Genomic DNA, 23,768 nt, shown 5'->3' on the forward strand with positions numbered 1-23,768 from the left:
CTGCAAAACACGATGAATGCCAAAAGATCAGGCGAAATGTTGAGTGATCGTGTGTGGCCAGTTATTTCAATAGTGGGACAACGCTGAAATTATTAACTTTAAGCAGAATGGAGTCATGTCGATATATGGCTGCAAAAATCATTTTCCAAGGAGATGGATTGACAGATGTAATGTGCATAGATGAGATGACCACCCCGCAGCTCGGATCTCACTCCTTATAATGTTTTGCATGGGGGTGAAAAAAGTAAGGGGGTTTGCCATAAAAACCACGAAAATTGGACAAACTGGAAGAAACAATCGCTATGTTCTCGCACATATATCAAGTACACAGTACCAAGTTCTCACAGATGTTCTATAGTCACTCTAAATATCTGAGAGATATCTGTGGAGTGACTTATCAGATACTCTATAGATAAGTCTTGACATAGGAAGCATTGATCATTTAATAATAATTAAACCATGGATTTTTGAGACCTGATCAAAAATTAATATAAATACTGTAACTAAAGTTAGCAGTGAAAATAACTCCGATTTTTGAATTTAAAGGGCAGATTTTGTTAATTTCTCAAACAATTTAGAAAAATCTATATTTCATATTATTTATCACGTTGCCTGATTTCAGAGCCTCACACTCCAGTGCCTCCAATTATAACGGAACTAAACCTTGTACTTCGAAGCAAGGAAGGAGAAAGAGTTTATCTTCCCTGCATTGGGCAGGGATATCCCGTTCCCAGATACTACTGGTTTAAGAAAGATGGAGAAAGGATACTCCCACTTCAACATGGAAAGAGAATGGTGAACAATGACGGACTACTCGTTATCGATCAGACCGTAATACAAGACAGCGGAGTATACCTTTGTGTCGTCAATAATTCCATCGGAGAGGAGAAGATGGAGATAAAGTTGCTGGTATCGGGTAAAAAAATTAATTATTATTTTTAAAGAATTGTTATTTGATGTTTGTTCCTGCACGCTTTGTGTGCATAATTAATAGAATAAGTGAGCAGCGATCTTTAGTTGAATTAAGTATACGCTCAAGTATTTTATAATATTTGTTTAAAGGCGAAAAATGCTGTTCAGATAAAACTTCTTGTGTGAATTTCAATTTATAATTTCATAGATGCGCGAGTTTTTATAACTATAAAATGTACTTCAGCATATGCATTAATTATACAGCGCAAGGAGCATTACAGGTATATTTAAACAGTACGAGTCAATTTTTATGAAAATTGTTTGATTTTTATTATTCACTATTTTTGATAAAATAAAAACACTTGAAATAACCTATAAATTTATCTGTAATATTTGTTTACTTTATTAAAAAAGTTAGTAAGATAAAAACACTCTTTTGATTATCGAATAATTTTCTATAATTAATTCTTTCGTATAGTCGAAAATTTCATGTGCGCAATCAATCGAGAAATGCGTGATTGAAGCGTTTGCGAGATGTAGCATCGAGTACTCTGTTCAGGAAAGTCACTAACTTAAAAAGTTACTAACTTTCCTGAACTAACTTTTTCTGCAGTTAAAGACATTATATGAAAGTATTAAATTTGGAGAATAATTAAAATTTTGCACGAAAAGCGTGAGGATACATTTCTTAATTCAAACTTTCTATATACATATATATTTTTTTAAGTCCGAGATTCATGTTCAAACAGGAAATTATAGACGTAGATACCATAAATGTATTAACAGCCTTCGTATGTAATTAGGTGAGGTGGTACAGGGCAGCTTTGAAATTTCTAATCCTTACTCTGCTAATACGTGTCTATGTCATCAATATGAATTAACATTAGTTTAAATCATTACAAAACTTACCTACTGACCGTATGATTAAAATATTGATAATTGAATAGAAAATTAAAAATACACGAATATATTAAAGAACTTGAAATCCATTAACTTGAACAATTTGTGGCCTTGATTTGTTTAGAGTTTAACCGAGCAAAGACAGCTCAAATGTCATTCACGTAGAAGTCACACGATAATATCAACGTTATCAATGGATTACCCATTAAAAAAGCTAAAACGCACAAGGATCTGGGGTTAGTATGGGATGAGGGTCTGACTTTCCAAGCACAGCTCCTGAACACGAAAACAAGAATGGATTCTGCTATATGGGCAAGCCACCAGGAACTAACCGGGATGCACTATGCTGAATTGGTCAAGAAATTCGTCCTTCGATGTCTCTACCCCATTCCTCTTTATGCTGCAACTATTTCGTCATCGGCCTCTACTTGAACAAGTTCCTCAGCCGAATTGTGGCACCTTCTTACACTGGCCAGACTAATCACAGGACGACTTGACGTCCCTGGTATCAGTGACCTAATAAAAACTCCCCGAATTGCCGGAAGAAGTCAACTGGACACAAGGCTCCCGCTGCGTATCAGTTTCAGCAACCTCAAAGCCCTGAGATGCATGTTCCCACGAAACACAGTTGATTTGATAAACATCTAACCATCGACCTCGCTAAATTCTGCCAACAGCACACCTACATACTTAAATCTACCGTTATGACTCACAGTGACACCACCAAAAGTAAAATATGGACTGCCTCAACCAAGGAAATACCTTTTTTGTACATGTACTTCACTTTTTATCCAGCATTTTTGATCAAATATTATTTTGCTTCGTTTGGGATTCTGTAAATAATGTTCCTTTCAGGTTAAGCACACATGTGGCTCCATGTAATCCCGGACACATGTCCCTGCCTTAACCTGTGAATGTAATAATCAACCCCCCCCCCCCCAAGCTTATTGCTGTCCAGAGAGTGACTCTAGAGCAGAGCAATAAACAGATAATAATAAAATAATAATAACTTAAAAACTTAGAGATTATTACACGTAAAGAGATAGGTTTGTACTTATTTTTCTCTTCTCTAATCAAACAAATATTCTCAGTATCGTCTTTTGGAATAGTTATTACTTAAAATAGAATTTGTAAATTGTACGTAAAAGCAAACTTCATTAGGTTACCCCTAAATCTTGTACTTTTATTAAGTTATTAATAATATCAATGCATTTAGAGCAAGTCCTCGTGGTACAAGGGATATAAAACAATTGTGCAAATAAGGAATAGTCACGCTGTACGTAACACTGAGGAAACAAAGTTTACTACCAATTACACAATCACATAAAGTCGATTTTCTTCCTTCACCAGGAGTTGCCCCAGTATTGCACTATGAAAAGCGCTATTCCAGTGGAGATGTATATTGCTATTTATTTAAGATGTACTGCATTCTCCATTAATAGATTTTATTAATAATGTATATTATACACAATATGTTTACTTTACGTTTCTTATGAAATAAATACAACTAGAATATCAGCTATTTTAGTAATAAAATTATTTCATCAGTACCTGTGTTGAAGAAGACTTTACGTGATAGCTTTATTATTATATCATAAGTTGTTAGATTCAGAACATGTGGAGTGTATATCATTCTACAAACGAACAAATATTAAAAGGAAAACTTTTTTTAGCATAAACATAAAATATTGCACGTAATTATTACATGAATGTAACAATTGTGTGTTATCCTACAGAACCTCTCAGAGTGAAATTGGAACCAGTCTCGCAAAGGGTGGACGTTGGTAAAAAAGCTTCTTTCACGTGCACAATCACAGGACATCCTGTTCATGCAGTCAGTTGGATAAAGAATGCTGCGCAACTTCTGCCGAATAGTAGAATATCTCTGTTGGGTAGAGATCTCATGCAGTTTTCTTCAATACAACGAGATGATGCGGGGATGTATCAATGCTTTGTGTCCAACGACGTTGATACAATCCAAGCCACAGCCGAGCTGTTTGTAGGGGGTATGTTATAATGCTTTTAATGGTCTCTATGATTTGCCAATTTTTAAACTTACCTATCTTTAATTATCTGGAGTTAAAAATAGCAGTTTAAAATTTCATACGTTTATTCCAATAAAATAAATTTATGTATTGCTGCCTTTGAAACTGATCTACCATGATACCAACGTTAATAGCTATCGCGAAGCAATTATGCCTGCTCCTATGCAATATTTTAGCTAAAACTTAAACTCTTTCAAGGATGTAGTGCGTGTTCGCTCTAAAAGTTTGACCAGTTCTTCCTTGAGTTCATTTAAGCTGGAAACTTTCACAACGACAGATGGAAGTTTGTTCCAGCAATCAATTACCCGCGGGCTATAGGAAAATTTCTGCACATCTATTCAACAACTGTCTTCCCTCAATTTCAGTTTATGTCCCCACGGGTTTGTAATCTGAGCAAGAGGTAGAATCTCATCAGCATTGAGCCTGCTCAAACCATTCAAAGCCTTATACACCTCAATCAGACCATCGCGGGTGTCTAGTCTCCAGACGCTGCAATTTGCAGAATTGCTGTTGATTTAAACCCCACAGATCAAGGTGTGATAACAAATTTAAAGAACCTTTGTGGTATTCCTTTAATTTTTTCAAAAGCTACTCGATGCCTTATTTCTGCTCCATGAACTTGATCTTCAAAGGTGAAACTGCTGCTCTGTGAGAAGATGAAGACTACTACAGTAAAGGAAATTTTATAGCTCTAAGAATTTCAAAGGCGTTTGATTTGGTACAAAAATTTTAAGCAAAGTCCAATCCCACGGTCTGTCTTTTAGCTTTTCTACATGTCTATCATTACATAACGTCTGTCTGCGCGAGTAGCAACAATGGTATCGTCACCGTTCTCTCCACTCCGATTGGAAAAGGCCCTAATTCCAGTCTGGTCAATGCCACGAGGAACTTTTATGGGCTTTTTACACTCCGTGACTGTGTTAGTCGTTCTCAGGTAGATACCTCTTTCCACACGGAAACTCTGGTTTTCCTTCCAGCAAAGCAGGCAAATCGGCCATAGAACACAAAGTACGCAGATGAACTAATATGACAATTTATTTAAAAAAAAAACTCCATAACGTCTTAATCTACAAATCTCAAATGTTGGAGTGCGTAAATGATTCTGTTCATGTAATTTTTGAATATCAATGCGCCAATGTCCTTAAAATTCCGAGAGCTCTGTACTGTGACCAATACTGACTGCTACCAGTGATATCTGGGGTGTTCCCTTGACACTTTTACTACTGCTTCTACTGTGCATACGGTTGGTTCTATTTGTTAATATCGGAGTAGTTTCCAAATACTTTTGAGGGCAGTGTATACACAGTTTATCACATCGAATGACATTTTCAAACGTCTTCCTTTATTCTCAGCTGTATCGAGAGTGTCGTAATTTCATAAGAAGTGGGTAAATGCAAATTAATTATTCTTCGTGTTTCTTTGTGTACCAAGCCGTTCCCTCTTATGCAATTAACTTCCTATTAAAGAATGCTGTCTCGAGAATTTCGCAACATTTATCGTGGACCCGCTTTCATAGTTTTAACGATATTCAGGTGAAAGTTGCAGTAAACGTTTTGAAAACATTTTTCAAATATAATGCCCAAAGATTTCTTTTCTACATCTACTTGTAAAGCGCTCGAATAATTTTAATTAATCCTCGCTGATACAACAGTTCATTGAAGTCCAGTATGAAAAATTAAAGTAGTTTTCAGCCTATTACGTAGCATTACAGTTGGTTGCTTTGCTACATAATGGTAACAGCTGCGATTCCAGTCCTGCTATTAATTATGCCATTCCTCTTCCTTACTCCCGCATTACTGAACCGTAAAGAATACTAATTTCTAGTTTGCTTTAATTTCTTTACTCGATAGATCTTTCCCGTCTTCTTCTTATAGCATTTTTCTTTAATTAGAACCAATTCACAGTTGGGAAAGATATTTCAGTTACCTCGGTGATATGTGGACCATGAAAATCTCTATAAATTACGAAACCGTACTAATCAAAAAATGCAATACCTGGCAAATATTCCATTGTCTTTTGGGGCAAGATGGACGATGTCTGATGAGATTAAAGAATAATTATGAAGGGGTTTTTCTCTTCATTCCATTTTCTGCAGATTATTGAATGGCGATGGAAGGGTTTTATGCTGGATTCTTTAGATTAGCGCTAAAGTAACCCTAACCACGAAGCATCGGTGCGTATCACGCATATAAATTGCTTGAGTTAATTTTATCGATGATGGGAGCAACTGATTGAGGTTTGTTCAACGATGGTGACCCATCAGATCTTATGCAGAGGAAAAGGATCATCCAATAACAGCGAAATTAACTCGACTTGACCCAAGATAACCCCCTCGCATATTAATAATCGATTATTACCTCAAAAAGTTGAAATGTGAAGTTTATGTCAAGTGATCCATAAATAAAATTTAATAACCCTCGGCCATGGTTAAATTACCCTCGGTTATCATTTGGCCAGAATTTTTGGACACTGTGGTGTCTCAACTATTTTACAGAACTTAGTTGATGTTCAGTGAAACTTGGCGTGCTAGGGATCAAGTGACTCACTTGTACAGCGTGGGGTATGGAAACAGGCGATGTTAAATCCGTTTTTTTTTGGGGGAGGATTGCGTGACACAAACATACTTCTGTCCACAATGTGCCATTTAATAACCATGGAATAACAGAGTGGAGCACAACGTGCTTTCGCGTCAAGAAATTTTACAAAACCAACGACAAGTTCAAGTCCTCTTGATGTTTATTTACCATTTATCTTAAGCGTTAAGATCCTGTACCATCTGCTCATGCCATTAATTTCTTACAAACACAGGTACGTAACTTTGTTCTTCTCTAAAAAAGAAGCCTCTCGATGGAATAAGAAGCGCCCGTACACCAGAAAATATCGCAGGTGCCAGGACCGCTCTTATACGAAGTCAGTATGATGAATATTGAACCAGGACTTCAATGAATATTGAAGTATTAAAAAAAGTAAAACCTCGTGATCTCCTTACCCATACATTTTTTGTCAAGGAATGTCAAATGGATCGTGATGAAGACTTTATGCATTGATGAAGGTCACTTTCATCTAAATAAAAATTTTGTTAATGGTCAGAAGAAAACTTACGCCAATTCCACCAACAGCCATTTCATAGTGGTCGAGTAAGAATGTGGTGTGCATTTCATTTCACGGCATTATTGGTCCCATATTTTTTGAAGAGGATAATGGAAGGGTTGCAATTGTGAGGTCAGGCCGTTATGGTATTATGATTGCAACTATTTCGACCGATGAACTAGCTACTAGGTTTCCTCCAGTTAATGAAACCAGTTGGTTTCAACAAAATGGCGCGAAGTCTCATACGGCCAGGGTGTCAATGGTTGCCGCACGATTGTTCTTGCATAAACACATTATCATCGCCAGGAATGGATACATTTCTTGGCCTAAGGTCCGCAGATCTATCAGCATGTAACTTTAATTTGGAGCACTTCTATCATCGTCCACAGTACAGCCAAAAAAGGAATTGAGAAGAAATTGCCTAAATTCCTTTGGAGATGCTGTGCCTCGTCATGGGAAATTACGCGTGGAATGTTAAAAAAATGTCTGCGCAAAGATAGTGGACTCTTCGTGGATATCATCTTCAAGAAATAAATTATATGCTATGTACTTTAAGATGGAATATGTGTAATTTGGAAAATGCAAATTCTTTATTTAATCATTGAGTTTTTAAAATTGCCCGTTTTCCTTCATGCTGTGATTAATTATATTCTATAGCCAATTTACCTGTTTTACTCGATGAAAATCTCAAGTGTCCGATGGAAAGTCCATGACGTAATAGAAACAGAAATTAGAAATGTTCGTGTTGAAACCATTGTGCAAACGTTTTTGAGAAGCGATTACCCGAAGTAGTATAAAATGGAACTTAATTTGGTTGATGCATGTTGCTGGTCACGAAGATTGAAACCCAAGTGTCACTTTGTATTTCTGAAATTTAGTCCAGATTTGTGATTATTTTATGTTATATTTTTGTGTTTATTTTGTTTAATGACAGTGATTGTATATTTATGAACGAGATTAAGTAATAATTAAATGATGAAAGTATTCTGGGTGTAGTTTACACCTATGGTCAATTGAACTTGAAGGTCTCAGTATTCGAAGAAGATTAAACAAAATTAGACTTTTACCGAATCCGGTTGAAAACAAAACTGAAATTTTTAATTGCTATTAAAAGATATTAAACTGATAATTTATTTATATTTACTTTTGGTTTATTAATACTTACTTAGGTTCTTCTACAATTTCTTTTTTTTTTCGTCTGTTCATTTTTTTCTTTATTTTTATTGTTTATTTATATTTTATTTTTATATTCGTATTTTAATTTAAAGGAAAGGATATAAACAACAATGATCAATTCTACATAATCGTTGTAATCAATTATTCCCCTGTTCATGAACTTTTTCACTCTTGAGTTCGCAATCAATCCATTTTGATAAGCATTATTAATAAGTTAATTTGCTGACTAATTACAGCAATTATTACAATTTGTCATCGTGGTTTGAATTTGTGAGCAATCTATTATAACAACTTTTTTTAGATGATTTTGCTTTAAATCAATTTACATTTATAACTTGTTAACATTAGATACTTTATAATTAATTAAACTATTTGAAATTATGAAAATCTTTTCTCATCACTCATACCCAACTTATAGAGGATGCTCCAGTGTTTACAGCCACATTTCCCGAACAAGCCTTTCGACTCGGATCCTCAATATCATTAAAGTGTTCCGCTTCCGGAACTCCTTTACCTCAGATCACATGGACGCTAGACGGACATCCGGTTCCGGAAGCTTACCACATCCGAATCGGGGATTATGTGAGCGACGAAAGATCTGTGAACAGTTATGTGAATATCACTTCCGTGAGTATAGAGGATGGAGGAATGTACTCCTGCATAGCGGAGAACTTTGTGCAACAGATAAGACACTCGGCGAAATTGAACGTGTATGGACCTCCGTATATTAGACCGATGAAGAACGTCACAGCCTTGGAAGGAAATACAGTTCTCGTTCACTGTCCGGTTTCTGGATATCCCATATCCAAAATATTATGGGAAAGAGGTAATGCATTTCTTGGTTTTAATTATGTTTTTATTTCATTATTGTCCATTAATTGGTAAAAATTCCCAAACTGTAGCGCGGACTTAAAAATGTGTAAATTTTATAAAAGTTTGGGAGAATGAGATTAAACACGTGATTTATTTTTTCCATGACGTAATGCGTGTTCTCTTCGCGAAGGTTTGAGGCAATAGATCCTGGAAGATGCTTTTCTTTGAGTAATGGCGAAGCAATCGAGAAAGGACAAAAGATTTGGGACAGGGGACATTGGCTATTAGAACAGCCTTGAATTAAGTGAATTAAGATCGACATTCGCATGGCTTTGCTGAACGCTCCACATGACTGATGATGGAACTCTCGCTGTGTACGTTTCCCAGGGATGGATGTCAGGGCTCCTGCTTACAGAATAGTTCTTTTAAAGTGTACGGAAAGATTATTTATTCTTAATAAGTTCGTCAGGTATACGCCCCACTACAGTTTAGCGCATGAGAAATAGGATTTTTGAATAATCTTTGTGAACAAAGGAAATCCATTGAGACATTTAGAAACCAGATTCGACAATACTGAGATCTTCCACGAGAAAAGCTCTAAAAGGGACTTAGTCGGTTGTTCAAATAGTTTTGTTATAGACCTTTTTGATCTCGTTGTATTCTGGATTCAACTTAGGAGTTTCCTTTTTGGAAAAGTTTGTATTTATTAAAAGGATTTGTGTATGATCGGGGATAAATGGACCTGGAGTTATTGCTGCATTTGGCTCTTTGCAGTTTGTAACGACCTTTGAAGCGCAGGATGCATCACGTCTAGATCGGCCGTAAATTTTAACCAGATTTCTTTAGGGAGTAGTTAAAATCGACAAGGACAATCTTGTGCACAACGTTAATGCCGCAGACCAGAGAAACTCTACAAATGCTTTCTTAATCCGTGTCTGTAATTCTGGATTTCCAAACATGGCACCCACGGGCCACCTGCGAGTCGCTAGTTCATTTTCTGTAGCCCATTCAGCGATCTTATTCTAATTATAAAATATGGTCCGGTTTAGTGATAAACGAGTTCTAATATTAATACACGAACGTTATTAAAAGATATATCATTTAAAGGCACTACGGCTGGAAATCAATAAAAAAATCCTCCATTATACTGTTGAGAAGATAAAAAGCATTAAAACTTCTTCAGTTAATGTACAACAATTCTAATTTTGGAATTTGGATGCTTGACCATTAAAATCTAAGTAAGCTTCGTCGAACATGGAGTAATATAACGACATCGTGACTGTCTTCAAAGATGCTGAGTATGGTCTGACAGTAGCAAAAGCGATGATACGCTTGCAAGATTCTCCCAAACAACAGAGATCTTTCCCCACTCCAACCAGAAGTTTGTTTACAGGGTTTTAGCGCATCAGCAACTTTGACCATATCGCACCATATATGATATGTCTGTAAATTGCGTGAGTTCTGTGGTCGATTTTTCTGTTTCTTGGGCGAAGAAAAACTAACTTTCCTGGATAAAGGATAAAAGAAAATTGTGCTACTTCGCCTGAGACCAACTAACTCAGCAACATTCTGAAAAGCCGCATAAAAATTTCTTAAGTCATTGGCGGAATTCGGGCTCAGATCTTTTACACTCGGTATGGGAAGGGTGTGATTATATCAACTGTGCTACTGCGGGGGCCAGCCGAAAGTGAACTAAAGACTGCCTTTTCATAGTGACCATCATAATAATCTTAAGTTTTTATGATAATAGCCCAAATTCCTCAAAATATAATAAGTGTATCAACTGGAAAAAGAGAAACCCGAACCTGTCGGGGCTCATAAACTAGCCGTTTAGCCCTCTGAACAAACGTAAAGCCGTAGCCGAAGGGTCAAGCGTGAGGATAAGAATATGCAATCGCTTAGAGTGACCGAGCTTCAAGCCCTCTTGACTAGTAATACGGCGATGTTCTTGTTTCTCTTTATCTTGCGAATTCTTTTGACCTTACTGTGGTCATCGTTTCGGAATATAAACAGAAAAATTCTTTATTTAAAGTGACGATTTGATGAAAACCGTCGACGTTTCTCTTTGAAAACGAATAACTAATGGCGATGCTTTCTCTCTTTTGGAAACCGGCGTACAACTTGGTATGGAAGCAATTTCATTGTCTTGACCATAATGGAAGTCCCATCTGTTCGAATCATTGTTTAGTGATCCCTGGAACTATTTACTATTTGAAAAACCTTAGGGACTAATTCAGCGATGGGGAACGTTTGGGAGTATCGTAAAACAGACTTTTTTATACGACATTTGAGCTACCAGAATCATAAGCATGTAACACGCTTGGATGAGTGTGGAATGTTTGTTTTTTTCCCTTCTTTAAGATATTTTAAAGTAACATGGGTGGCGGATACATAAACTGATGGCATTCGTCTCTTAAGAAAATTTTCTTGGAGCATGCCAATGAGTATTGCAACGAATGCCTTCACAGCCAGTAAAAATATGGATAAGTTTGCCTTTTGAATTTTTTTTTTCTAATTTAGTATATCAACTACGTCTATTAATATATCTTGCTACTGTATGTTTTTGGAGTAGTATTTTTAGGCACATCAGCGACTTAGACCATGCTGCACAGTATATAATACATACACTGTCCTACCGTTAATATCGCGACAACCCTCCATGGATGGGCAAACAGGTCCTATGCATGCAAAACGCCATAGAACCTGCTATAAATACACACACAGGGCTTTGAACAGACATTTGCAAAAGTGGGATGCAAGATGACACGTTCAAACAGAATTTATCACCTCAACAAATGCTAGCCGCCGATTAACATGATGTAACGAGAGCGAATTCTGGACTGTAGAGCAGTGGAAAACTGTCCTATGGACAGAAGAGTCGAAGTTCGCACTCTACCAGTCTGATAGCGGGTCCTGGGTGTGACGAATGCCAGAGGAACAATTCCTTCCTGATTGTATCCTCCCAACAATTAAGTTTGGTTAAGGCAGTGGCATGGTATGGGGCTTCTTTCATCCCCATTAGTCGTTATCGAAAAAAAAAAAACATGAATGCTGTGGAATACCAGGACAGCCTGGACAATTATGCACTTCCAACATTATGGCAATACTTCGGGGAAGACCCATACCTGTACCAGCAAGACAAAGCGCCATGCCATACTGCTCGGGTCGTAACAGAGTAGATTGAGGACATGGGTGTGGAAAAGCTGGATTGGCCATCCCAGAGTACTGAACCCTATCGAGCATCTTTGGGATATATTGGATCGTCGGGTACGTGCATGTCGATCTCGCCCAAAGAACAAGGCCGAACTGGTGGTTGCGTTAAAGGCCGAGTGGAGGAACATATCACATGACATTTATAAAAAGCTGGTTGAGGGTATACACCCAGATTACAGTGTATGTCTGTAATCTGTGTGTATTCTATGGACGATTTGCCTGTTTGCTGGATGAAAAATACGAAATCAAGGAGAAGAAAACGTGCTATACTCTTGCCTGAGACCAGTGATGTCAACAGTGTTGTAAGAAAGGCCCATGAAAACGTCTCACATCACTGATGGGATTCGAACTCGGGGCTCTTTCACCCAGAGTGGTGAGGAGTGTGATTCTACTAAAATTCTGCTATCCACGAGGGCAATATATCTTGCAGTAGGAGCATATTATTTTAAAGACCTTATATTGTACATAACGTATTGACACCTTTTGTACTTCTTATATAATTTAGCTAAAATCACACACGGTAAAATAAATTCTCTTGTTCTTATATTTCTTTTTTAAAATTAGTAATAATGCTGAACACTGGTAAAACATGTGATTTTATTTTGCAGTTAACATGCATCTCCGGTCGAAACTTCGTCCAGCATAGCGCCTCAGGCTCTCTCCATTTGGATTTGCTACCATAATCCTAAATTTGCTGCTGTCCCTAGTTCAAGATTTCACTTGTCCGAACGACCTATCTCTCTCTCTCGACCATACATCCCATATATGTTACCTTCGGGCACCGTGTTAACTCAAAGCTCTTATTCAGATATATTCAAAATGAGTTGGTATTGAAATTACTAATAAGGAGTTGATGAATCTTTTTCATGCATTGCATTCTGATATCGATCTATAAAAACAACATAAATCTTTAGGAGGATTCGCAATTAAAGTTTCTCTACAACTGAATAGAACAGATAATGATGCTTTGTTGCTATTTAATTGAGTGAAAGAAGAAAATTCATCTGGAATGAGTATCTCTGGTATGAACAGTCAATATTCAGTTGTTAATATTCCTATAAGGGACAGAGTAATTTTAACAAAGAACTGACAGTTGAACTGATTGTAAAGAAATGATATACATTGTAATTCGTTGCCCAAAACAAATTGATGGATCAATTTTAGAGGACATTTAAGCGGTGGGAATTATACATTGCAATTAATTGTCACTATGAGAGTACACCATCTTTCAAAGAAAATTAAAATTGAAGTGAAAGTATCAAAAGCTTTTTATATTGAAATTCTACCTAATTATTTATTCAACAGATTTGTCAGAGTTGCTGGAATCTTCAAAATAACTTCGAAAGGCTGCAGTATCTTGAATGAGTTAAGGTTGGGGAATAAAAGCGAACTTGTTGATTTGGTTTAGAATTTATAGTTTGTAATCTTGAGGGAAAATAGAGGAAGGTTGTTCCAGAAAAGAGAAATTGAGAGAATGAGTAGAGAAAAAGAAAATTTAGTTCCATGAACTTAAGAGTTCAACTGTGGATGGATGGATGCTTGTTAGTGTTCTGAATGGTTTAGAAACAATTCGGAACACTAACATTTATTGATATAAAGGGGAAGACCCATACCTGTACCAGGTATGGGTCTTCCTGTACTAGGAACTTTGTCCTAGAGGACAAAGCTGAAATTACAGATGCAGTTGAAAAGATTGTTGCTCGTGGAAATACCTGTAGAAAAGAAATGGAACAGAAAATTAAACATCTGTGTAACACGGTTGGTTGTTGATTATTTTGCCAAGGAAGCTAGGACCATGAGGCAATAGCATACGATATCTAAAAATTGCGTGTATTTCGTGGTATGTTTTAATGTTTTCTTCTGGTTACCTAATTAAGATATCCGGTTTTGATAAGATAAGAATGTTTCTAAAATGGATGGGAAAATGGATAGGAGTTCTAGTTATTGAAAGTAAGCTGATATACAAGAGGAGAAGAGTAGGCGAAATAAAAACAGAACTTTGAGGTTACCAAGCATAGGTTGAGAAAAAACCTGAAGACTGGGCCACCTTCAATCACAGGCACTCAGAATGTTCCTGATTATTAAGTTTCAAAGGGTGAAGAGAAATTACAGTTTGGGAGATCGTTTAGAAAGCCTTTCTGCCAAATCCAATAAAATGTCCTAGAAGTCCGTAGAAGAATTTCTTCAGTTCTCGAAATCTATCCTTTGAATTTTTCTAAAGATCAATGGCATAAATGAAAAGGTCTGTGGAGGATCGACACTTACCGAATCAGTTTCGGTAATCTTTAATGAGATTGAGGATTTCGAATTGACTTAATTTTCCGTGTCCTCGCAGTATTGCAGCAGACAGCATTGCTATTCTTCGTGTCGTCGTGTGGAGCTGGCCTTATTCTGGTTTTCGTCGTTCTCCAAAGTTCACCTCAGCACCTCTAGATTTACCGTTGTCAAGATCTTTTGGGTATCTGACACAAAAAAAAACGACCAATGGCTTTAGTAAACCGAATATAAAACGTGACTGCTCTTTGAATAAGGCGTCAATGTATGCAGAAGGGGGAAGCTGAGAATTTTAATCCGTTCATTGAAATTTGTTCATCTTACTCCATCCCGATACAGCCCTGTAGACGAGTACGAACCCAACAACCGTCCGAGTGGCTATTTCAGTCTCCGTACTGCGAAACGGCCGTAGTTTGAATTACAAATCAAAATTTTGCATGCAAAATGTACATTTTCTAAGTGAATTGTGACTCGTTTTAAGAGAATCGTTGAGTGAATCTTTTATCTAAAAATATGAAAAGGAAACCTCAGCAACCATAATACATGTACTTTTGAAGCCATGAACTCAGTCCCTACCATGGTCCTAAACCGATTAACTTTATATCAATAACGCAAATGGAAATTTAAAACATTTGTAGGAGCTCCGAAAGCTAAACCAGGATTGAAAAGCAGGTTAGATTCAGTGAAGTTACGTTTTTATTTGAAATACAATATCCGGTTTTATTGGTCGGCAGACACTAAATCTCATATCTGAACTCGTAATACTCTATTCTGGATGGTTCCTTCTGCCACATTTATACCGGATTCGCACACAAAGTTCAATTCTAATACACAGGACTAATTAAAGGTTTCGCAGTTCTTAAAATTAAGAAGACTCAGTTGTTCCATCAGAGGTTTTGTACGATTTAATAATAGAGAAAAATTCGGCGTCATACAGGGTTATTCTTCTAAGTTGCCATTAAGTTAGTGTTGTTTATTAAATTTGAGTAGCATTGAACTGGCTTTAGTGAGCATGTGGAAATTATTAATGAAAAGACCAAATTTATCATTCAGGAGACAAACATATGAAGTGCTAGCTTTCACCATCCGCCCTTTAGTGTTTCGCCAGCCATCTTTTCTTATCAAAATCTCTACTGTTGTCAGGTTTAGAGCACTGCGGATGCACATAAGGATGAAACGAATAGTCTTCCTGCAGAAACGAACATTTTAGCTACAAAGTCACGTCTACCCTCTAGCATCTTAATGGCTTCCTTCACATGTGATGCGACAAACGAGTGCAATTCCATATCCATATGCACCCTGCGTGCAGGAACACAGTTAAGAACGCGGGATTCCCTACGTGTGTTTTCTGGATTTCTAAAGCGCATTTTATTCATTTTGTAGAATGAAAATACCTTTATTCTACCAATAAGCTAGTTTTTAATCGCAAGGGAAAGAGAGAGGATTTTATTATCCAACGATCATTAACCCGCCATCTTACTCCACCCAATAAATACTCTTATTGGCTACCAACAGGTAGGAAACCTATAAAATTGTAACGAATGGTTGGAACTCCCCCCCCCCCCCGAGACTATATGAAAAAGATTCAACTCATGAAAGATGCTGAAAGCGTCCGCTGCTAATATCCAGACTCTTTCGGACACGAAACTTCAGATTATGGTAAACCCACACTATGATCATTCTACTTGCTGTGATACTGCGCTAAACATTGTCTGTGAGACTTGTTTCCGAATCCTTCCCTCTAGAAATTAAATCCAACCCGGTCATCTGTCTTGTTAGAAAAATAATATCGACTTCAAAGGTTCTCCATCTATTACAACCTGTATTTTTTACAATTTAACGCATTAGGAGTAGTTGTAGCTAATTCTTTTACATTCTCAATTTAACGGATTGCTAAAATAAAATTATCCTTCCTTAAAACTTTCAAAAAAAATGCATAAAACTGTCACAGTACAAGTTATCTATCACATAAAACTCAGATACCTCAATTGTTTCACGTGGCTGTTTTTCTGTTCCATAAAGCAGACTCAAATACCTTATTAATATAAAAATCTTAGGTGGAAAAGCATTGATTGCTCTAATTATTTATAGTCTGTTCTGAACAGATAAGGGCGAGATAGGAAATAGCCAAATAAAACCAGAAACCAACAGAATCCTTATGCGTTTCGAGATAACCAAACGTTCTGCATTTCCAGAACGAAATGACAAACGTTTATTGTTAAATATGAGATCAGGCAGGTTCTTTTTGGAGAGTTAGCGTGAAAAGATAAGGTTGGATCTTAGAAGAACTGAAGTTAACTTAGTTATCATATTAATGTAAAACGTATTAATGAAAATCACGGAGAAGGATGGAAGCCACCTCAGCAATTCATGCTGAGGGAAATGGACCATAATCTGCCACGCTGGTCCAGTGGCAGATCGACCGTATTTAGCAGTCAGGGGCTTGAACCCCGGTCTACTCAAAGAGCGTATTCTACTGCGCGCCCGATCCTGACCACTCGGCAGCGGAGGCCTCTTACTGGAGAAATGGCCATCCAATTGCAAAAGGATACAGATCATTCTAAGCTTACTTAGAAAACTTTTCTACAAAAACCATTAGATCATAAAGTCTTAGGGACGAATTCGTAGAATGCTGTAACTTCACCACGGATCCTGGAACCATGGACTATAGGCTATAAATGAATCCAAAGTATCATGAAACGCATTTTTCAGGGAATGTACCATCCAATGTTGTAATATTGTTGTAATATGTACCATCCAATGTTGTAATATTGTTAGGGAATGTACCATCCAATGTTGTAATATTGTTGTTTTTGAGTTTTAGGCACATCAGTGACGATATTCGACTTCAGGTCTCTTTCGCCCTGAGCGGGGAATACGATGATTGTACCAACTGTGCTACCTACGAGGGTAGAGCAGTTGGTACTCGCAATCAGTATTACTATTTTTAGCAGTTGCGCCATTTTATTTATCTGTATCAGAGCAAAACATTTGGTTTTTTTTTAATTCTCTCTGTTTCTCCATGTGTTAAATGTTGCTTTAAGTACGTTCTTTATCCCATACTATTTTAAAACGGTATTAAATCTACAATAAAAGGAATACAAGACACATTTTAAAGGGTGAAATGCAATTTATTTCTTTTTGTGATGACATTAAAGACTGGTTTTATAAATGATCATTAGGAGTTGAAATTTAAAAACCGTTTTTCTCATTTTTAAGAGCATCCTTTTATTGCCATTCTCTTCAAACGCATTTATTTACTATACTTTCCCTCGCTAGAGAATGAAAAGTCATTAAAGTAACTTTGAACTTTGCTCCGGAGTCATGTTGCCATCTAAATCTATTTTTCTACAGATGGAAAGCCATTACCTCTCAACCACCGGCAAAAGATATTTCCAAATGGGACGTTGGCAGTTGAAAATTTGCAACGCTCAAAGGATGGGGGTTGGTACACCTGTGTGGCTGAGAACAACAAAGGTAGAACTGCTCGGAGGAATGTAGCTCTGGCTATTATGAGTAAGTATGAGCGAACAATTTATATTATGGGCAATTCCACGCTTCTGTCCAAATGTACTGTTTCTAAAGCTCTTCCGCTGGAATAAGTGTAATGATATATTCTATTGTACTAATACCACTGGAGAAGCAAATAACGTTAAATGCAATAGAGGCTGATGGAGATTATCATTAAAGTACGCTGTAAAGATAAATAAAAGTATATTTCTTTGATAACGACTGAAATGGCTCTTCTCTTAATAATAATAATATGAAGCGCTTAAATTTCAACTTTAAACATTTTAACATATTCTAAATAATTTACTGAAATATTTTAAATTAATTTTCATTATATAATTGTTGGAAGAAGCCTACAGTCCCGGAAAAGTACGTCTAATTTTATCTGATCAAAAACAAACTATGAAACAGTTAGCCCATTTTTGTTGTTGGACATTTACACTGAGTGGACAGAAATCATGGGACACCTAGCTAGTAACGGGTAGGTCCACCTTTCGTCCGGATACGGGCAGTCACACAGCGAGGCATTGAGTGCAGTAGTTCACCAAAGCGTTCCACGGGTATTTCCATCCATGCTTGCTGCACGGCTGATCGTAATTCTGTCGCATTTCTGGGTGGAGAATCCAAAGCTCGAATGGACCATTCCACAACATCCCAAGATGCACGGGGAGGCCATCCCATGGTGGCGAAATCTGTGGAATGCTCTTCGAACCATGTTCTAGTCACCACGGCTCTGTGGAGAGGCTCATTGTCCTGCTGGAAGAGTCCATTGCCCTGTGGGTGCACGATGACCATGAAAGGATGCAGATGGTCTGCAAGGATGGACACATAACCTGGGCCGGTTTCGAGATGCGTATAGACGTACCAGAGGTCCCACGTGTACCAGTTGAACACGCCCCAGACCATTAGCGACCGTCCACCTGCCTGAACAGTTCATTGTTGGCATGACTTGTGTATAGCTTCGTGCGGTTTCCGCCAGATGCGTACCCTCCCATCCACAGATAATAACTGGAAACAGGACCCATAAGACCAGGAGCCCCGTCTCCAATCATCCATGGTCCAGTGCTGATGTTCTTTCACCCAGTTGGGGCGTATAGTCCTGTGTTGTGGTGTTAGCAGTGGGACTCCGGTGGGTCCCAATACTTATTGCGGCTAATGACCGCCTGGTGGTATTGGTGGAGACGTTTTTGGCACCTTCCTCGTTGAAGTCGGCTGTGATTTGTGCCACTGTCGCTCTCCGGTTGGCTGAAACAATGCGAGACGTACGTCGACCGCCACGTTCATCCACCACCTTTCTCTGCCCACAGTGCTGTCATGATGAGATGTTATTCCGGAAATGGCGTATTCCCGATACCCTCTTGAGACTATCGAACAGGGATAGCGCAATTTCTGTACCACATCCCCATGCGTCGGGCATCCACTATCATCCCTCTTTCAAAGTATGTTAACTCACGACGTTTATCCATACTGACATCTAATTACTTTGCTTTATTCTGACTGTAAATGCAGTGATTCAGTGTACCTATATACATGCTAAACGGTGGGATCGTCCCCTAGCGAGAAGGGTGACAGAGTCGCGTTGCCGAGGAACGAGGTATCCCATGAATTCTGTCCTTTCAGTGTATTTGATTAAATGATTTGCTTTATTTGTTTCAGAGCTTCCTAAAGTAATTTTTATGACGTTGCGTCTAGTGGGAAAATTTTGATCTTTTCAGCTGGTCTTCTAATATAATAACAAATAGCTGTAGAAATTCTCTATGCTAATCAGTGCAAGTGTTCCTAAAATTCTCTTCCTGTTTTCATCGAATCTGTCATTAACGTGCAAATGGTCCTATGGCAATTACGTAAATGATCGTGAAGTTTGGATATAGCAACGGTTACAATGATGGATTGTAACAGTGAGCACTTCCTTGTAGTTTGTTAAATAACTGAGTTTGCGAGATGCCCATTAAGACCTTATAGAATTGGGTCTATACAGGAAGGAAGAAAAAAATTCAAAGCACTTGATGGCCACATAATGACATATATCCGAATTTCAAGTTATTTTTATGGCGACCTGATATAAGAGAGATCTTCGAAACCTAGAATACTCCAGTACCATGGATGGATTGAGGGATGATAACTAAGGAAGGAGTTGTTGATACCGGAATTGAATATTACTATTATATAATCGAGTAAAATTGTTCCAGAGGAAAGACTGAAGCGAATAAATATGAAGAAGAAAAGTTCGTTATATAACTTGCAGTTGAATTGTAAATATATCTTAATTTGTTTATGCACGTGTTAGAACGACTCACTTGGAAGTCGGAAGGGAGTCGCAGATGCCATGAACAAAAGTGACGAAGAAATACCAGTATAAAATTCATGCATGATATTTTTTTGCCAATTCGCCGATTGAGTTGAACGGGCTGAAACCTCAGGACCCCCAAGTTCCAAAAAGAAGAAACTTCCTATTGGCAGGATTCGAACCCTGGTCTTTTTCACCGGCGTGGAGAGGACAGTGATTTAACCACATGGGCAATAAATTGACTGAGATTGCTCCACAGAATTGTCTCCAAGATCTCATGTCTTTGCTTCGTTGGGCTTCTTTTAAGAAAATGTAATGTTTATGAGTCTTCAACAGATGGGAGAGATTCCAAGTGATCTAGTCGTATACTGCACGCAAAGATATATGGTGTATACGATTTGCGTTTCTTGATAAGAACACACCAGCCATTGCAGAAACTCAAGTAATCAAGATGTCCATGCCAAATAAGTTGATTCACAAAATTTCAGTCTTTACCATTATTTATAGCAACTTAGTACGTATTTATCAAATAACACACTTCTTTATTTAATATGAAATGAATTATTCTTCGTAACTATGAAAAGTTTCAAGAATATTTATTTATAATAATTTTACTATTAAAATATAATAGTTATAATAAATAAATATAGAAATAGGAAGCAATCTTGTTCGGGTACACGAAAGCAATCAGTAAGTTACTTTACTTGTAAATGTAAACAACAAATAAATAAAAATAGTAATCTTTTCGATCGCGGAGTACTTCCTTGAAGCGTGTAGTGTAATTTTGGTCTCCCACCACTAGAATGTACGAAATAATTTGCCCCTAACTCTTATCACCTTTTCAGCTCCTCCCACGATTGAGCCATTTTCTTTCCCGAGCGAACTGACTGAGGGAAAACGAGCCAGTGTAACCTGCGTCGTGTCGGCTGGCGATCTACCGCTTCAAGTAAGATGGATGAAGGACGGAAGACCCTTCCCGGATGAATTGCGAGAAGCAATCAGCATGGCAAATGACTTCACATCACTCCTGTCAATTCCAAGTGTGAAGCAGTTTCATAGTGGAAATTACACGTGCATCGCAACCAATCCTGTCGCCTCCAGGGACTTCACTGCAACAATGGTAGTGCGGGGTAAAGAATAAAATCTTCTGACTGGTTTTGTCATAAATATTTCGAACTTAAACACTTTGCTCAAATCAGCCTTAGCACATTAACCAAATACATAACGCTGATACTTTTTCATTATTAGTATATATAAATGCAGATGAAATATATAGCGAAACTTATTCGATTTTATGAAATATGTATTAAAATTATCCTTTTTTAAAATTAAAATACTCAGAAATACTGCAAATATTTCTAAATTATTAAAAATTATTTTATTTTTTCTTCTTTTTATTAACATATTTTACATTTTTCTTAGCTAATTCTAAATATTCATTCAAATGAATATATTATTACTAGAAGCAAAAGTACAGAAATTTCTAGAAGTTTACAGAAATAGCGAGGGATATTTAAAAGAAATCGCACTTTAATAGATTTTTATTCTTAAGATGATAGTGAGAAAAATTATAAATTTTATTGATTCTTTGTATTGATTGGCAACATAATCAACTTGGAATTGTAATGAATGCAAATTTCAAAACAATATTATTATATAATTAAACGAATTCGTTTAAAAACAATTTATCACGGAATTCCAATTTAGGTGATGAGGAAAGAGGCAGTAGTTGTTCAAAGGCAAAAGAATGGGTTTAATTTCAGGAAAGGAGTCTGACAGCTTAAGGCTTCACATCCTCTGAGAACTGGGGTGAAAGCACACGGAAGGTGAACTTTAAAACAGTCACAGAAGCCATTAATGCATCTGTGCCATTACGAAAGTAGAGCATGAGGAGGATGCTGAGATGGATGAATAGAGAGCCGGCCAGTAAAAGAGTACAAAAACATGACATAAGTTCCAGAGCGATGAGAACCTTATAACAGCAACAAAGTTCATCCGTAATAGTACTACAAAAAAGGTAAGGGTGACAAAGCTGATTATAAGAAGTCAGTGGATAAGAGAGAGCAAGGAGTTTTTCACGTATAAAGAAGGAAAGAACGAACATGATCGCGATCTTGCGTATACAAATGCGAAAGATATTTATAGACGAAAGACCAGAGTGAGTAGAAACCGTGAAATTAAAGCAGAGTAGTGTGTAAGTAGCCATACTGAAATTACTGAAGATTATTTATTAGACAAACTAGAGCCTAAAGGCAAGTAAGGCGACAGTTGATGACATATAACCATTAAAGTTAATTGTGAGGATATCTTGGAAGAGATTTCTTTGGATTAGATAAGTGTATTGCTATTGGCTGTTCTAGAAACCAAGCGGGTAACTATAGACCCGTCAGTCTGACTTCAGTGGTAGGAAAAATCATGGAGAATTGATAAAGAGTGTAATACAGGGTCATTAAGATGACCCTGCATTACACTCTTTATCACTGCACAGTTATACAAGGGCTAAATCATGTTTAAACAACCTGTTTAGCTATTTTTAACATTTCGACATTGTTTATATGGAATTTTGGCGAAGCATGTGAATCAGTCATAATCCCACTGCTTAAGACAATTGTAGGACCGCATCGCACTTTGAACACTATGTCCAAGTAAAGGAACCGTACCTGAATATTTTACGAAAACCACAACAATCCATTCAGATTATGTATGGTCTTGTTCATGGTCTTGGAAATAGTTTACACTTGAGAATAATCCTTAAGGATTTTTTTCGCAATACAACCCTAAAGATACGACATAAAGAATTAAGGACAAGCCTTGAGTATTATCCTTAATTCTTGATGTTAGAGGAGTGTTGATTTTAAACAACTTTAAATGTTTTTAAAGTTGTTTAAAAATGAATGGACTTTAAACACTTCATTTCATAACTAAAATAGTTACAAAATCATGAAAACCTAATCTTGCAATTATAAAATCATGACAACCTGAAAACAAACTACTGTATAACGGTATTCCACACAACAGCAGTCATTAGTAGACCAGTATACACACGCACACAACTAATGTCACCATTCTATAAATAGTAGTATATTAGTAATACATTTCTGCAGTATAATCTGTCAGCAAATTCACAAAATGTTTTGGTGGAGGCAGTATAATGGTATGGGGCTCCTTTCATGGTTTTGCTTGGGCCCATTAGTCGTTATCGACAAAATCATGAATGCTATGCAATACCAGGACAGCCTGGACAATTATGGCAATACTTTGGGGAAGGCACTATCTGTATTATTAGGGCAATACCTGTAACAGCAAGACAACGCGCCAGGCCACACTGCTCGGGTCGTAACACAGTGGTTTCAGGACATGGTGTTGGATTGGCCAACCCAGAGTCCTGATCTGAATCCTATCGAGCATCTTTGGGAGGTATTGGATCGTCGGGTATGCGCACGTCGAGATCGCCCAAATAACAAAGCCGAATTGGTGGCTGTGTTAAAGGCCGAGTGGAGGAACATATCGCCTGACATTTATAAAATGCTGGTTGAGAGTATGCCACG

The 23,768-nt window shown here is 37.3% G+C and overlaps 1 protein-coding gene across 2 annotated transcripts in view; it reads left to right on the forward strand.

Moving 5' to 3' along the window:
• LOC150077203 (cell adhesion molecule Dscam1-like) overlaps nucleotides 1-23,768 on the forward strand; it is a 275,287-nt gene that overhangs the window by 174,318 nt on the left and 77,201 nt on the right. For both annotated transcript variants that reach the window (XM_090386702.1, XM_090386703.1), the window contains exons 5-9: nucleotides 623-916; nucleotides 3,549-3,818; nucleotides 8,542-8,949; nucleotides 17,778-17,939; nucleotides 21,066-21,350. In XM_090386702.1, the coding sequence (XP_090242828.1) occupies nucleotides 623-916; nucleotides 3,549-3,818; nucleotides 8,542-8,949; nucleotides 17,778-17,939; nucleotides 21,066-21,350 (1,419 nt within the window). The remainder of the gene's footprint in view (nucleotides 1-622; nucleotides 917-3,548; nucleotides 3,819-8,541; nucleotides 8,950-17,777; nucleotides 17,940-21,065; nucleotides 21,351-23,768) is intronic.

The sequence above is a fragment of the Mastigoproctus giganteus genome, chromosome 12, assembly GCF_048544385.1.
Source record: "Mastigoproctus giganteus isolate SK-2022 chromosome 12, ASM4854438v1, whole genome shotgun sequence".
Lineage (NCBI taxonomy): Eukaryota > Metazoa > Arthropoda > Arachnida > Uropygi > Thelyphonidae > Mastigoproctus > Mastigoproctus giganteus.